Source organism: Scatophagus argus, chromosome 8 (genome assembly GCF_020382885.2).
Source record: "Scatophagus argus isolate fScaArg1 chromosome 8, fScaArg1.pri, whole genome shotgun sequence".
In the NCBI taxonomy this organism is placed as follows: Eukaryota; Metazoa; Chordata; class Actinopteri; family Scatophagidae; genus Scatophagus; species Scatophagus argus.
This window is the reverse complement of record NC_058500.1, coordinates 22982236-23000301: the sequence shown is the minus strand read 5'-3', so window position 1 is coordinate 23000301 and position 18066 is coordinate 22982236. Positions and strand designations below refer to the sequence as shown.

The following is an 18066-nucleotide window of genomic DNA, read 5'->3' as shown; positions in this document are numbered from 1 at the left end:
TCCTCTCCCACAGTTTTTGCTGCTTGAATGTGTTTGTGCATACAAGCACTATATGTATACCTATATCAGAAGTGTGTACATTTCAGCAAACACTGCATATTCGTAACTTCAACACTGATGACAACAATCAGTGCTAAGTGTTAGCAAGATTACAGGATCAGAGTGTTTCTTGACTGCACCCAAAGTGTCACCTGAAGAATACCTAAGCTTTTACTTCTACTTCACCACCTGGGGAGAATCTCCCGCACAGTCATGACAGATAAGAAGAACCCTGATGTAATCTCTCCTAGCAGGCATACAAATTTGCACTCAAATATCTGTTTGATCTCTGTTGTGTAGCTGCCTTACCATGCAATGGTAATTGCCCCTTTTGAAGTTGCACTGTATGAGTTTCCTGCAATGTCTAAGATGGAACCAGGCCCTGAACTAGCAGCATCCAAGAAAACAAAGATGTTGTTCTTACTGTAGCTTTTCAGATCCCAGCTGTGACAGGACCATAGAGGCATCCATTTTGTTTGTTGTTTTCTACAGTGCAGTTTTTTACAGAGGGACTGGGGTTTAGAAAGGTTCCCTATTAACTTGGAGGTAATTGCTTCAAATTTTGGGGATGAGAGCAGGATTCACGAGACCACCAGCCACAAATTACAGCAGCAACCATGAACTGCTTTTGACTATTCAAACACACTGTGACCCGAGAGGCAAAATATGTTCATGTACCATGGTGAGGTATGTGGTAATGAACTATATATGTTACTGCAGGTCACAATGGCACTCACTTATAATGTGAACGTGCATTACACTGAGGCTATTTTATTACTGTTCATTCCACAGCAAAATTTGTGTTGAATATGGTTAAATCCATATTTTTTTGTGCTTGATATTGGGGCTCAAATGAGTTGATTTAGCTTAGGGATGCAGGGAATAGTCCAAGTTTGGCTGCTGAGTGTGCCATCTGAAATATTGTCAGAATAGCAGACAACTTGGACTAATTTAACTTTGCAAAGACAGTTCAGTTACAGACTCTGTCAAAAACAAAATCCCAAAGAGACGATCCATGAGGGATTTGATTCATGAATTTAGACACTCAGAATACGGTCTTTTTTGTTGCTAGTTTTACTCACTTTTAAACCTTGATATGCAGACAGTACAGGTACTTTGTCATTTTGTGCTGATGTACTGATACAGATATTCACAGCTGTTTCAGGAGGTTGAAGATGTTAAAACTTATTGAATGGCTCAACACCACAGAAAAGGTTTTAAATAAGAGATATATCTATCTAGCTATTTTCATCTGAACTTAGTTGTTTGAGCTCATTCTTCCAGAGGCAATGTGAATCCAGTTTTGCCAAGGAAAATATACTGAATGTAGTGACGAGTGACACTTATGATGAAATTCTATTGACAGAAGTGTATTGACAGAAGAGAAAAATACAAAAAACCCCTGCAGGACAATTTGACCTGAAGTCCTCTGGCAGAGTGTTTTGCCTTTGAAAAGTGCAGAAGTAGATTGAAGAGAAAAAAAAATCTTCTGTGGCGATGAAAAGAGTTGAACTTTGTTTAAATTAGGTGCTTTCAAATAAGGAACGTTGTAATACATATGATATGTACATGTTATACTGTTTTTTGATCACTCACTAAACACACTGTTATAATCCACTGAGCTCACTCTGTACAGTGGTGGCAGGATCTCTCTTAAGTCAAATAAGAAAAGAGCTATTTATAACTTGAATTATAACAGTAACTAATTGTTGAAATTAGCTCAAAACTTCCTTGATTCAGATTTACCGGCTAAAGCCTGAAATTCAGAAGTTGTACATAGTTGTACAAGTATAATATTCAGACTCAGTGAGGTCTGTCTGCAATAACCATTAATCACTCTTTATCAGTTTGGTTGTGCAGTGCAGGAAAGACTTGACTAATGTTCTGCAGCTGCTATTTTTACCTCATGACCCCATATCCTGGCCTGGCACCTTGTGTGACTTGACAGTAGATGGAAACTGATGAACTGAACTTAGGGACTGTCTCAAAAGTGCATGGGAGGAAGCTTTTCAGAGTATTTTTCAAATTTTCAAGTATTTAAAAAAACAAAAACTTTATTTTCACAAAGGCTTCAGTTGCATCCACAAGTTTTAGTTTCCTGTACATCCGTGTATACATTTCAAAGAGTAACTGCTAACTGTTGCTTCAACATTCTTCAAGTAGCAATAAAAGTGTCTGTTTGCTGTCAGTTTCAGTTTTAGTTACAGTTTTATCAGGAGATGGGCCCACATTGTCACTCTAAAAATCCTTAATTAGTTGCACATCAGTGTCATTTTGTGTTGCTGACTAAACCTTTGCTTTAGAAAAAACAAAACACAACACAAAAATACAGAAAACGTAAAAAAATGAACTCATCCAGAGCAGCCATTCTCAACCAGCTCGGGCAGGCCTCATAACCCCTTCTACTGTGATTTCATTATTTCTTACAAGCAGGGTGGAAAATTAGCTTCTGTCTGACTGTCAAATGGCTGCTGAATGTTTGAATTTTACCAGCCACTCAACAGATTACTATTGTTTTTGTATGAGTGAGGGAACTCCACTAGCCTTTTGCATATTTTTGGTCCTCATCCGTCTAATATATTTTTGACTTCTTCATGGTTTCTGATGCGATCTCTCTCTCTCTCCCTTGTGTCCAGGAGCAGTGGTCATAGCCTTTGTGGTCTGCTGGCTGCCCTATCACGCTCGCCGCCTCATGTTTTGTTACGTCTCTGACTGGTCTGAGTGAGTAACGATTCTTCTCATCCTCCCATGCGAGAGAGCCTCAAGTAGTTTGTTCACTTGATTTCTACAGAAACACACCCATGTGGCATATACACATTTGCAAAAAACCATTGTGTATGCACACACACACACACACACACACACACACATACACCACAAAAATATTGGCTATAGCCATCATTTAGAGGGTCATCAGTTAAGAGCGTCTGACAAAGTGGAGCAGGATAGATACATCTTCCTGATTAGATTGCCTTCATTTAACATTCTCTCTCACTTGCTCTCTTTTTGTTTCTCTCTCTCTCTCTCTCTTCTAATGATTAGCCCTTTAAACTATATATTGTTTCCCTAATTAGATCAAGCAGGCACCGTTTTAGTAAATGGATGTTAAAACAGTCAGTAATTGTGGGGATGGAAATTCATGCATTTTCCGTAAAAACATTGTTATTGTACATACAGTCTGTTCAGTCAATAAAACACACAAACCCTAAGGTGTGTGTGCATCCTGACTCACCAGAAAGCAATCAGGGTTGGTTTCACTTCACACAGAAATGTCAGCTAATTTCCCATTTTCAGGGGTCATCACATATTATATCCTGAAGGTAGTAATTCATTTTGATGAGTCAAATTTGACATATTTCAGTTTTTTAAATAGTCAAACATTTCGACTGTATTCTGGTGTTTGACCGTACTGATGCTTTCAGACAATATCTGGCAGGTAGGGTTAATATTATTCTTGAACTATTTAGCGGCTCTAAATGTGCCAAGTAGCTAATGTTAGCGTTGGTACCTTTTGCTTGTAATGTGGGAATAAGTGAAACATGGTTGAGTTCTTGTGTCTCATCTACTGAAGATCATCATCACACACACATTTTTAATGTTGTCTGTGTTTAAGTTTTCATTTTTCTGATAAGTTTGGTTTTAATTAGTTATTTGATGTTACAAAAAAGGTGTGAAACATCATGATTGCGGTTGTATGGGCAGGAACTCAATACTGCAGCTCCACCACCAAATCACTACTGCACAGTTACAGGCTCTGAATAACATCACCAACGCAAGATGCCAGTGTACGTATCCGGCATATTTTGGCTTCACTTTTGTACAGTGAGAGGAAATGGAGACGCATTGTTCATCTTAATATACTGTATGTCAACAGTCTACAGGACTAGGTAACAGTTACCCTGGATAACGTGAGGATAACGTAAGGTGATGTGAAATCTTTGAATGTATGAGCAGCAACTTAATAGACTTAATAAAATCCAGAAAGATAAATCCCACACTGAATGTTCTCTGTGATTTATTTATGTGTGCTGGAAACCGTTTGTTGTTGTTACCCAGAAATTGCCTTTTATGAATAAGGGTGCCTACCCCTCTTGCATCCAGTGCACACCACTGATTTTGGTAGAATTTAACAAGACTATTATTAGAATTATGCACTGTCGCCTCATAGCAAGAGGGTTCCAGGTTCAAAATCAGGGCCCTTCTATATGGAGTTTGCATGTTCTCCCTGTGCCTGCGTGGGTTTTCTCCGGGTTCTCCGGCTTCCTCCCACAATACCAAAAACATGCATGTTAGGTCAATTGGCTACTCTACATTGCCCCTAGGTGTGAGTGTGTCAGCCCTGCGATTGACTGTCCAGGGTGAGCCCCGCCTCTCGCCCGTAGTCAGCTGGGATAGGCTCCAGCCCCCTGTGACCCTAAGCAGTATAGAAAATGGATGCAGACGCAGGATGCAGACGCTGTTAACGTGCTGTCCATTCTACACCTCCTGTGAAGACACATAATGGATAAGCTAACCAGTAAATGGGAAACCTTCTGGCTTTTGCGTTGGGCCAACAACTTTCATTCCACTTAATGGGCTCCCTCTTTGGAGTCTGATATCCAGCTCCATTGTTGAGTGTGTTACCAGATGTTAGTCAGTCAGTGTCTGTAAATCCCCACCTACAGGCCAGACGCATGAACACACTGTATCCACAAATATATGCAAAATAAGTAATTTATTCTCTTTTTAAAAATAGAATATTCACTGTTGTTGCACTTCTCATTTTAATTTATAGGGTAGAATTCAAATATCAATTCAACTTTGTTGTGCTGTCATCATATACAGAGCTCATCAGAGAAAAATGAACAATTGCTTTTTCACAACATTCAAAGTAAAAAATGATGACATGCATGAATGAACAGAAGTGACAGAGTGGCTGTAACATTTTTTGTAATCAGTAGAGCATGTGTCTCAAATAGGACCTTTTCATGTTTCTTATTTCCAAGGTTTCCTCTGTTCCTCTCTTTCACTGCATGAGGAGGACTGAGCTTAAAACATATTGCTTATCTGTCTGCTGCTGTAGATCAAAGCTTCTCCAACTGTCTCTAGTTGTTAGTGGGCTTCTATTTATTTTTTGCACAACACCTACAACGTTCTTTTTTTTTGCATGGAAGGAGAAACCAATCTTTGTTTTCTTTGACTGACACTGTGAAGAGAAACTTTGAAATCTGTTGAGCTCAATTTACTGATTCACGGATTCAGGAAACAAAACTGCATAGTAGATAAATGAGTTAGAATTAGTTACATTGCTTATTCATAAGAAATTTCAATATTTATTGTATTACATCACTAAGCAACTACTTGTTGTGTGACTGAGCAGCTGTTACATTAAGTGGCTCACGCTAATTATGCATTGGTGTGTTAATGTGTGTTTCTGTTCATGTTCTGTTCTGTATCATGCTTGCAGTGGAGGCGTTATTGAGAAGCAGGCACTGTTATTATTCTCTCAGTAGGTTCCTTTGCTACAGGCATCCAAGGAAGGAGTGGATACAGCATCAGCACGGCTGTCACAAAAATGGGTTGCCTCACCTGCAGTATAAAAAGACATTTTTGCTACATGTCAGATGTAAAGGGTGTTATTTTGGATATGTTATTGTTCTGTACAGTAAAAGGCAGCAAATAAGTAAGGCTGTTCAGTCAAAGTTGCTTGAAAAGAATATCCAGTTTTTGTATCTCTTCTGTTTGCCTGTCCTTAGTTATAAACTTTGCTCGACAGTTCTGGAGACAGAGAACAGAGACAGTGAAGAAGCTGAACGAGTGTGTGACCAAAGCAACATCCTGTTGGCTTGTGCTTATTTTTGGCTGGACCACAGGAAACTGGGACCTATAAACATAAAAGTCTGTTGCTGACTGGGAAAAAACATTAAAGAAAGTCTATCTAAAATGTATTCAGAATGCAATGTCATGAAGGTCCCTGTTGGTCAGTTGCCCCCATACTTTTTTACATTTATTATGTAATAAATTTACCAAATAATGCTACACAGCTTGCTAACTAAATATACTGGGTAATTTAACACACAAAACATCATCATGTTTGCATGTTGGGTTCTCTGTATTAAAAAATTTAATTAAGCGGTATAGAAAATGGATGGATGGATGGTCTAGACGTGCTCTAATTGAAAAGTGTCATGAGATAACTTTTGCTGTGAATTGGCTCTATATAAATAAACTGAATTTAACTGAATTGAAATTAACTTAAAATTAGCTGGGCACCTCATTCAGCCACCAACTCATACCACCCAAGAAGAGGACAAGGCACTTCAGACGCTCATTTGTGCTCACTGCAACCAGACTGTTTAAGAGCAGTGAAGAACGCAGACCAACAGGATTATCTTCCGTTAAGATACATCAGTCTCCAAACAACATATGTTTGTCTTCCAGCAGTAAATTGGATTTAAACTCAAAGAAAGGATAAAATCACTGTGGATGTTATCCACAAACTTAGTGGTGCTGTGTTCATTTAGCTGCTGTTATTTTTTTTCTGTCTTTCTGAAGACAGCTGAAACTGGTACTTTGACATTAGCATTTACCTAACCCTGCTAAACTGCTCAGCCAGCAGGCTTGCAGACTTGCAGACTTTCACAGGGTGACATAATGTGCACATAGCCCGTGTAGCGAAAGCAGCACATTAGCAGAATAGCAGCGGTTTCAGTCCTTTGTCTGTGTGTACACAGAATGTGTCTGGGCTCATTATTGACTATAGGTTATCTTTGTGTTGATAGCACAGAACAAAACACAAAGGTTAGGCACATAAAGCATGTAAATGACTGAAAATGCATCAGAAACACCGCCAGTATAGGCAAGATGTTATGTTATCAAAGCAGTCATCAAAATGTGACTGCTTACTTGGACGGGAGTTTTGATTAATCATCAACATCCATACTGTGTGTGTAGAATGGCCCCTAATATGAAATATCAAGTAAAAGGCTTTGTATATGTGACAATGACAGACAAAGAGCTCTATTTTCTTAAATCAGTACTGCAACGCTCAAGTAACAGAAATAAATGTATTCCACTGTAGACTCTAGAATTTTGCTGATTTTATGTCAAAACACACCTAGTGTGGATGGATGTGAACTGGGATTAGGGGGCATCAGTCGGTGATGTAAGGGCTAGTATCAGTCACAGCGAGTCAAATATTTTACTTTTCTTTCCTGTTAATAGTAGTCCTCTGTGATAAATTCATGTCAGTGAGATTGGTCCTGTGTGAATCAGCCACAAGAGGAAACTCACTATTGTGCGTGAAGCACACAATTACCACACGTGAACATACTGCAGCTGTGGTCTACCTTTTTCCCAACATCTTGTGTAATTATTCTGAAAAAAAATATATCAGCTGCTTGAGGGATTCCTATCACAGTCAGAATCTACCAAAACAAAAACCAGCTCATGGCTCATGTGCCATCCTACCTTACGTGGACAAAGCCCACAGAATTATCTGAGTATATATAATGAAAAGGTCATGTTCAATAAGATCCCTGTTGTCCCTTTCAATTCTCTCCTCATTCATCTTTAATGATGTCCCTGTATGCAGACAGACACACACATAATTGACTTTCTGCACACATCAGTGACCCTTGTCCGTTGCAAGAGCAGAAAAGATCAATACACCATATTCTAGTAAGTGAGATGACGCTCGATGTGTTATGACTTCTTACCTTTAAGGTTGGTTCATTGTAGCTTGTTTGCGTGTATGAAGTTGTCTTATTTTCACCTCTTGTTTCAGATTAAATTTGTATTTATCTCCGCTTTGTGAATGTGCACAGAAGAGAAATATAATACTGTATGAGCTCATCTTGGTGGTTAAATTATGTGTAAAATCTAACAGTGAAGGAGTATTGAGTTTGTCACTTAAACTTGGGTCACACTTTTAGTCACGACACAATTTCTAGATTTTGTGCACATGGGTGTGAACGTTTTTTGTGAATGTCACCACACCTATTTTTCTTTGTGTGTGTGTGTTTTTTTTTCCATGTTGCATTGCAATAGTGTATTTGAAGTGATCATCTACCCAACAGCAAGTCAGCCTTGCACTACGTTACTTTAATAAACATTGTTAGTTGTTGAGGTTACTGTGAGTTGCTATCACAAAAACTAGATTCATGGACAGCTAAGCCCAGATGGACTCGCTCCTTTTTATGACACAGGATGACCACAGTACTGACTGTGCAGGAGCTATTAAGTTTCTAAAAATAAGTATCTAAAATTCTGATCAGATTTTAAGTTAAAAAGTAAAATTAAAAAAGTAAAGTAAAAGTAAATTCATTTGTGCAAACAAAAAAGTAAAAAATGGCAAACTGTTGTAATGAGGGATGTAACAGTGTCCTCATCAGCCCCCCAAAATCTGATGTTTTTGTCTGTTGCCATTTTGTTCAGTCACCCCCACACCAATGGAAAAACATTTATCCAAAAGTTGTTTATCCACGAAACATTTTTGGAACTTCACAGCAAAGGAGCACTGCAGTATTTTTAAAAATATAAAATGGTCCTGTGCACCTTGTCTGGCATAACCCAAGTCTCCAGAAGCCAGAATGCAGAAGAACTGATTTCAAAAGATTCACCCTCACACCCTTTATAAGGCCGAAATCTTCACTTGTAGATGCCAAGCTAATGGCCCACCATGTCTGAAATGGTTGCCTGATCCTAGATTAGCCTCAAATTCTATAAACATCAATGTAGCCCTCTATAGAACGACTTCAGCTCTCTCTGTTGTGTGTGACTCCTGAGAGCTAACTCTTCTATCTCTTTTACTCCTGACAGACATTTTCAAAAGTCAAGTCAGTCACTACAATGGGAAAAATGCTGAGGCTTAAAGCTTAAATGCTAATACAACAGATGTGTCCAAACACAGTTTTTTTTTTTTAAGTGGCTGCCTTGTATTCCTTTAAAGTTCCTTTTCCCCACTTCAGTATCTCTGGTTCACTTGATTTCTTACATGTTGTATGTCTTATATGTTGTAATAATGCAGTTCCTCCTCCCTTCATCCTCCACTTTCTTCCCTTACTATCGCTCTACCCCTCCCATCTCCTGCTGTGTCTTATGTAATCTTTATATCCTTAATGTCTCCTCCTCTCCTGCTATGCAGCTTAATCTCCCTCTTCCTTCTCCTCTCTAACATTAATCAGAGGGACAGAGTCAAATCAGTCAATTAAAAAGTCTAAACCTTGCATGTTTATCACAGAGCATACAATAACATTTTCACAATTGGATATAAAGATTTTATTTTTTACAATGTATAATATGACATTCCAATTCCTTATTGGATTGTAAATGAAATGAATATGCCCCATTTGAGGATTTAAACTCAGCTGCAGTAAAGTCTTCTTTATAGTTGTCCATGCAGAGAAAATTCTGATTTTATCTCCCCTTAACTGCTGAGAGATTAGATCTGCAGTCTTACTCTTCGTCATGTGACTATGTAATTGCAACAAATGTTTCTTCTTCTCTTCCTCTTTCTGTAGCTTTGATAGTATTAAGAAAGCCAGAGGCTGGTGGGAAGCCCACATTACAAACTTGGAAAACTTTTCCTCGATAGCTGATTGTTAATGATGTTGGAAGCGTTTGTGTTAGTGGATCAGCACAGCCTAATATGCACAGTGACATCTAAAGAGATTCGGTTAGTGTAACACATGCTCACCAGCCATCAGTACCAGTCATCACTCTCTCTGCTTTTCTTAGCAAATCTTCTTAGCCTGTGGAGTCACAACAAAAAAAAAAGTATCTGTCTAGTAGAATAAAGCAAAATACAATTCCCATTCTCATCATACGACACATTATTCACAGCCCTTTTGTGACTTATTGTCAGCATACAGATGTTGCTGAAGAGCTAAGCCCTAACATGGAAACATGCTAAGACCAGAAAATGACAGCTCTCAAAGCAAGCTAGTTGGCTTGGTCACTAAAATCACATAGGGCACTTTATTCTATGTATTTATTCCATCACGGGTCAGTTTATACTTAAGCACAAGGGCGTAAAATAAAAGTTAATAAGCTACAGCTTCCTCTGTTTTGAACAGTCTGATTTAGTGTGGAGCAAGGAGAAAATCCTCTGATTGTAATGAATCCAGTGAACTGATTTTGCTGTCGTATTTTGTTTTTCTAAATGATGTTGTGACTTTGTTGTTGCTGTTGTGCCTTTTTATACAATATTGTCTTGGGATTTTAGATTTGTTGAGTTTATTTAAAGTGAACACTGGGACAAAACTGATTCGAATGCTCTCTTGAGTGCAGGGAGAATATTAATATCACAAAAAAATCATGACAGTGCTACTCTAGTCATTTGCATCAGATAACAAATGCTACAAGCTGGTAAAAATGTGCCACACATAACAACATCTCTCTCACTTCTATTTTCTCACAGTGACTTGTATGACTTCTACCACTACTTCTATATGCTGACCAACGTCCTGTTCTACGTCAGCTCGGCCATTAATCCAATCCTCTACAACCTGGTGTCGGCCACCTACCGCGAGATCTTCTTCTCCACGTTACGCTACTTCTGCATGCCCTGTCGTCATGCACCCAAGAGGCACCTCCACCCCCTGACCCGCCACTCCATCAGCATCTCCAGCAACCACACTCTATCCACCAACATCATCAAAGAGACTGCATACTGATTGGACTGGAATGAAAAACTATAAGCCCACCCACTGCCGCTTTTTAGAGACTGTTGGCACAGGCTGATCTAGTAGTGTGGTCACCAACGTTGTCATGTGGGCTCAAGCGACCACTCTGAGACCATGTGATGCCATTTTGAATGCATATTTTGTTAAGTGTTAATGGATGTCGTGTTTTTACATGAATTTATGAAATCAAAAAAAGAAAATATCACAACAGAAGATTTAAAAATAGGAAAGATGTAGACTTGTAAAAGCTGCCATTCGAACTGTATATTGATGAATGAAGGGATGATCAATGTTGTTTCTTCTTGCAGTGATATTGAGGTCATTTTAACTAACTTACTATCAGAACTAAAATGTTATAAAAATAACTTCTAAAAGCTGTGCCCTACTGTACGTTTAGAGATGTTTCATTTGGAGCGAGTTGTCTGCCACTGAGCCTGTTAGGAGCCTTTAATGTTAGAAATATGATGTGCAGTGTGGTTTTAAAGATAAGATAATGGTGTTAAACATATCATAATGCTATGATATTGTCACACCAAGCACAGACACACAGACCTTTAAGATGAGCCGTTGTTTAAATACAGAAGACACTGCTATTAAAGGATTTTTTGTAATGATTAACTTACTTACTCATAGAAATCCAAAACATATTAAAATGGAAAATGGAAAATTGAATATTTTAATTGGAAGGTCACTTCTTAAATGTAAAGTGCTTAAATTCCAAAAAATCAATAGTGCTATTAAGACAAGGCACAAAGCTTACTGACAGATATAACCAATAAATAAAGTTATAAAATAAATATACTACTAAATACTACTATACTACAAAATGAAGACTACTAACTCGTCTTACATAAACACAAAAAAACCTACAAACATGACATCACCTCAAATTACAGTGTATTTATCTTAGGCTTATTAAAGGCTTCTGTTTGCGTGCAAATTACTTGCCATCAAAACAGGCTCAGGCTGTGGCTCAAAACTTACTACCAAAGAAATATTAAGAATAAAGCGATAAAACAAACTCAAAAACTCAATGAGATGAGAGGCTGTTTTTAAAAGGGTCAGGATAATCACGTTACTTATTTCAGTGGTCAAATAAAAGTCTGATCTCAAACAATGGGCATGTAAAACTGAAACAAATAACAGCCAGCCAAAAACAAGGACACATAAACTCCTGGTACCTATTATATAATTCATGCATGTTCAAGTCACTGAATTATTCTTTCAAATATTTCAAAATAAAAGTCTTGTCCACTGAAACACTAAAGGACCAACCAAAAATTCAAAAGAAAAATGGGAGCAGATCAGAAAACAAGAGGGCTTTTACTAACATATGACCAAATATGGCGCAGAAATGAAAGGCTTGCTTCAAACAAAGAACGGGTACTTTCTGCAGGTAAGACCCCAGCCACTATTTGAGGAAATACACTTGTTGAAATTGGACAAATGGACTAGCAGTGATTTGTTGCCTGTGTTGTCAATATTCTGAAGTAAATGTATATTCCATCCATGAGTTTTATGTACACCACAGAGTACATTTGTGTTACTTGTGACTGCAAAAGTCACAGAGTATGTGACTTTGTGAAATACGATTATGTAAATATTCCTTGATGTGGATGAAACAGCTGCACTTTGACCATTTGACTTGATTTTTAGCTGTTGGCAAGAAAACCTAAACTGAAGCCTTCAGTTTTACACAAATGGAAATAAAGGTATTTTATTATGAAAGGCTGTACTAATTCAACTCTACCAGGGTCACAGCAGCTGAATCATTCATTGTTTGCACTGCTTATGTTGCTGATGTCTTGTTTTTTAATTACCTTTCAGCCTTTTTTATGTTTGCCATTGAGTAAATGTTCCATAAATTTCTGACAGCAGCATCCTCACAGTGACAATGCTAATGCTAAGCAGGTGAAGTTTACCGTGGTTGTTGCCTTAATTTAGTTAGTCAGCATGCTGATATTTGCTAATTAGATTAGAAACACAAACTACAGTTGAGGGTGATCAAAATGGCGTTAGATTTGCAAGCATTTAGTCATAAACCAAAGTTTTGGATAAACTAAAATACTGACCCTGATGATGGAGCTAGAAGAAAAATCAAGAGTTCATCAAAGTGACTGCAATTCATCCTAAAGAGAGGATAAAATCTAATAGTTTCTTCTAGTGCCACTAGATGGAAAATGAGGGACTCACCAAAGTCATTAGGATGCATAATTTAGACACAATTAATATCAGTCTAATCTATCTTGTACATACTGTAATACAGGATAAGTGCTACTTGTTGGCATTAGAGGAAAAGTCAGGGGATCGCCAAAAATCATTAAGAACTCATGACCATGTCATCCACAGAGCAATGCTGCTTGCATGGCTAAAAATGAAAATAAATAAAATGCCTAGATAAAAATACTGATTGTGCAAAAAGATCAGCTTTAGGGCATTGTCACACATGTGCAAATTCTGGATGTGGCCATTGCCTGTGCAGGTACAATTTGCATCAAAGTTCAAGCTGAACCCCACAAGAAGTGAAGATGCAAATTTGATCATGTGATTTTCTTATTTCACTCATGTGTGACAATATACCCTTATGCCTACGATTTGCCTCAGCGTTATTGTCCTTGGCACTGCTACCACCTTCGCAGTGCATATCAGAGGAGTAACTTGTCCAAAAAAAAAAAAAAAATCAACCTCTGTGTATTGTTTTTATTGTCTGATAGGTCGTTTTAAATGTAATATACTTAGTTAATAGTGGTGACATTTACTATCTATGCTTTGTTTTGATTGATGGCTTTGTGTTCCTGTACTGTATCTGTACTGTTGTTACATCTGTGGAGGTTTTAGCCACTTCAGTGGAATTTATTTCAACCTGACATCAGTTTCCCCAACCCCCAATCCACCAGACAGCCATAGTGAATGAAATGTATGATAAAAAGACATTGTATATCCCTTTAATGTTGCAAACTGCGCATGCAGTAAGAACTGTGTTTTCTGTACTCTTCTCTACAGATCTGTGCATAGATATTACAACCTAAAAGTGTCTTGGCCCAGTGTTCATCGTATTTATATAAAGAAATATTTTACTTATGCTCACTGATGATTCTTATCAGCCATGTTTAATTGTATATCTCCTGTTTCTCTAACAGAATGTTATTTCATATCATTATAAAAGAAATAATAAAAGAATGAAGATATATAACATGCTGGTGCAGTTCACTGCGACACAAGCTGTCACAGGTATACAAAGGTATATAGTGAGAAAAGAACACACACACATATAGAAGGTGCTGTAAACACACACACACACACACACACACACACACACACACACACACACACACACAAATACACTACTTGGCAGAATGGTTTGACCTTTTCTAAAATACACTCATGACAATTAACAGGTGAGGGTTTGAAAAATGAAATGTCATTGAGAGTATGTGCATGTAGGTGCAGAAGGCTGTTGCCTTATCAAACGAGATATATATGCCTCACTTAAAATGTTAACTCAGGAATAACAAGGGACATTACTATGTTCTCCTCTGTGTTCAGTAAAAATCAATGTCTGTGAATGATGTTTATTTGTATCTCTGGAGGAGGTTGAAGATAAGATGACAGTTCTTGTTCTCTGCTATCAATGGAAGAGAAGAGAGCAGACCTAGCCAGTAACACCAAAGACTGAAAAAAATGGAGAAAGCCTATTGGTTGTTGTTGCTGAGCAGCCAGAGTTATTAATTCTTAGCTGGTGTTGCTCAGTTGGGAGGTATATTAGCTGGAGGTCGAGATAAGGTAAGTTGTAGATTACGGTTTTGGATTGCCTGAATGTAGCTGGTGTTGATAGTTATCATGTCTGTGCTATGGAATGCAAGTGACTGACAGCTCAGTACTGGTTTCCCAGCAACAGGGAAACACCTGCCATCACAAAAAAGTCCTCAGTGTGATCAGGACCCAAGCTGTGGGGAGGAGAGCACTTTAGGTGTCCACTGTCAGCTAAGGCACACGGAAAAAAAACAAACAAAAAAAGAGTGTTTTTATTATTATCAATAATTTATTACGTCAACAAAATATTCTCCTCTATGGCCGTTTGTTTGGAACAAACACCCACTTGGGCTCAAGGTTGAACTGATTAGATTTTGTTGGTCAAAGGTCAAGGTACTTTTTTTTTTTTTTTTAAGTCTTCTGCACAACAACTGAGTGAGACTGAGACTTAAGAAAAAAAAATACCACCAAAGTATAACTCTTACTAAAACTCTAAGCACACCACTTTAACTGGCATAGAAATGCGAAACTTGACAGGACTTCTATGTTTAGTCACCTCTGGTAAGACTATGACCAGACAAATGCTTTTCGAGAGAGGTGTTGTATGAATAGTCATTTGACGGGAGCCTTAGATAAGCACCAGTCTTTTGCCTTTATTGTGAAATTGAACATCATTTGCATTATTATGATAATTATCTTGTGGAGGCATGAAGAGACAGAATAAGACAGGACCAAGAATTCATCCCTGTGGAAACCAGTGTGAAATTGTGTGTTTTTCCAAACATTTACACTGGTGACAGGGGATTTTAGAAGTCTGTTTACACCTCAGATTGTACCAGCGTTCCTTCAGTTTTTCATGTGCCCTTATTCTAGAGCCATTCTTCATCTAGTTTGCCATGAAGAGCTGGATGTGGGTATGAAATTACATTTTCCTCCCTTGTCCCTCTCTGTCTACTCCATAGCATTTTGCCAAATGGAAATTTAAGCACTTGGCAGAAAGCGACTAACTCGTCCATATATCACCTCTGAGAGGGAAAATGATCCACTGCGGAATACAGGCCACATCATTTGAATTGGTTTTTCACAGCAAGCTGATACACTTGACCTGATGCTTTGAGAAAGCTGAAGTGCTTTCTTCAGCTTCTCACCTTTATGGTATGAATCTTTAACTTTCGTCCCTTGGCTACACTGTGGTTTAAAACAGATTTTAATTTGGAGCAAATGTACAGTGGGGGGGGTTTTCATTGTAAACAGATAAGGTTTGGTTTAGTAAAAGTAAACTAGCATGAAGCATTAAGATTATGATTTTATTCATGTTATTCATTATTTGCATATGTTTCTGAATTCCTGTAGCTGCATTTCTGTATGTCAGTCTCATGGAGCAAAAGTCATTAGCAAATTAATGACTAACATTGCATTCTGGTCTTATTCCGCTGGGATAAGTATAGCACAAAAACATCTGTCTTGATTGTGACAAACTGGTAGGCTCATGTATTTCACCATTGGGTTTATGTCAATGTTAAATTAAACTCTTATTAATATCTGGAAGTTATCCTATTTGTCGAGTTTCTGTATCATATGAGGAGTAGAAGGCCAATCAGGTTTGGTTTTCTTTTTATTCTCTCATGTGAGACACTCTTCTCTGCCTTCTGTGTGGACGTATGATCTTGATTATATTGGATATAATATATTAAATATTAAAATCCATCAATGGTTTGAGTGTTTGGTATGTATGGAGTGCTAGAAGACAATTCTTCTACAGTAGTTTACATTCAACGTGCAACTGCAGTCTGCAGAAATGTTTACGATGTCACCATGTCTGCTGGTGTAAGATACAAGAGGATATGCTGCTCAAACAAATCTATAATCTGTAATTTGGTTTCAGTTGATGGCTGACTAGAATTTCATCACATTTTCGTGGCTTGTTTTGCAAGAGGAAAAGAAAGGAGACAGGAAGAGGAGACAAGCTTGACAAGGAGAGCCCACTGCTTTCCCTCTTAACCAACTCTACTCATATTTGTCATTCAGAAAAAAAATCCACCTGGCTCTACTGGGGGAATTTGGAAAGTCCCACAAATAAGGGAAAGTGGATCAAAGCTTTGGGGCTCTGGGAAGAACCTTCTTCTGAACCATAATCCTCCTATTCTTAGTCTGTCACTTGCATGGCTAGTCCTACTCATCCAGCTGTAGGGAACACCTTAACACATTCCTACATGGTTAAGCTGCTGTACTGTAGACCAGCATGAGGCCTTCTGGTCACAGTGACTGGTATGACAGTTTACAAAGCAGCCTTGCAGGCAGTAAGCAGTAATATAATACCATTTATAACCTGGCCGACACTGAGGCGTGACGCTCATGAAGATGCATTGCAGCCTGCGAGGCAGAGTGCTGTCATTCAGTGATACTAATCCATCCAAGTAGCTACCACAGAGAATTCACATTAGCTAAAAGAGATCACAAGCTTTTATTTTCCCTTTTCTCATTTAATCTCCTGCTCTGGATCAGTACATTTCTTGGTTATTTCTTATATAATCATGTCTTTTTTTCAATACACCATGTATAATTTCTCTAGTTTCAAAAATAATTACAAAGGCTACATTTTCTGAAGAAAATTGAAGGGTGCTCGCTCACACTTAAGACTGCAGATGCATTCTAAAATGTTCATTCTCTGCATGTCAAATATTGCACGGGTGTTTGCACTTTAAATAGAGGCACTTAAAGAATGGAAGTATCAGTTTAAGAGTAATTGTTGAAAGTAGATGATATTTGCAATGGAGTCAGTTTGTGTAGAGGCACTGACAGTAGTTGAAACAACAGCTGAAAGCAACTGAATTATCAACTGCATAGTAAGAAGCTGAAGCAGGTTAAATGTCATTTAAAGTAGTGGAATGGTCACTTGAAGAACATCAAAAGTAGCTGACGTTTGTGTATTGTAAATAGCTGAAGTGTCATTTGATAAACAAGCAGCAATGGTAATACTTGAACTGTTAGACAACGACTTCAAATTAGCTGATTGATATAGGTAAAAGGTAAAATTTGATTTATATGTGTGGGAGCATTATGTTCTAGATGGATAATAGGGTACTATGAGCTCTTTAATATACAGTATGATAGTGCTGGACAAATAAGGGCTTTGATCTGAGGAGAAGAATTATAAATTCTATTCTGGATTTTACAGGTAGCCAGTTTAGACAAGCCAGTACTGAGGAAATACAATATCTTTACTAGTTGTTGTTGTTGCTTCTTGTGATGATATGACTTAGAAGCAACAAATGGGTGGATTGATTTTTCTGCATTCAGGATCTTCTTGATTTTTACAAGTTTACACAGATGAAAGAAGACAGTCCCTGAAATTTGTGTGAGTGTGAGTTAAAGGAAATATCCTGACTGGAAATAACACCCAGATTCCTTATATATATACGTATATGTATATATATATTTGATTTTGAGGTGAACTGTCCCTTTAACTGTCCCTTGTGAGGAAAAACCCTCGTGGTTTATTAAAAGTACAAAATCTCCAAATCAATGAACTTCTCAGGAATCTCCTCATGGTTGCCTGAAAATGTATTTTTGCACAAGCAGATCAAAGACTCCCTACCAAGTATCACCC

General features: G+C 37.9%; 1 protein-coding gene across 1 annotated transcript in view; it reads left to right on the top strand.

Annotated features, from left to right (window-relative positions):
• Nucleotides 1-13893, top strand: part of ntsr1 (neurotensin receptor 1 (high affinity)) — a 49289-nt gene extending 35396 nt beyond the window's left edge. The window contains exons 3-4 of the mRNA XM_046396362.1: nt 2676-2760; nt 10439-13893. Of these exons, the coding sequence (XP_046252318.1) occupies nt 2676-2760; nt 10439-10694 (341 nt within the window). The 3' untranslated portion in view covers nt 10695-13893. The remainder of the gene's footprint in view (nt 1-2675; nt 2761-10438) is intronic.
• The last annotated feature ends 4173 nt before the right edge of the window (nt 13894-18066 follow it).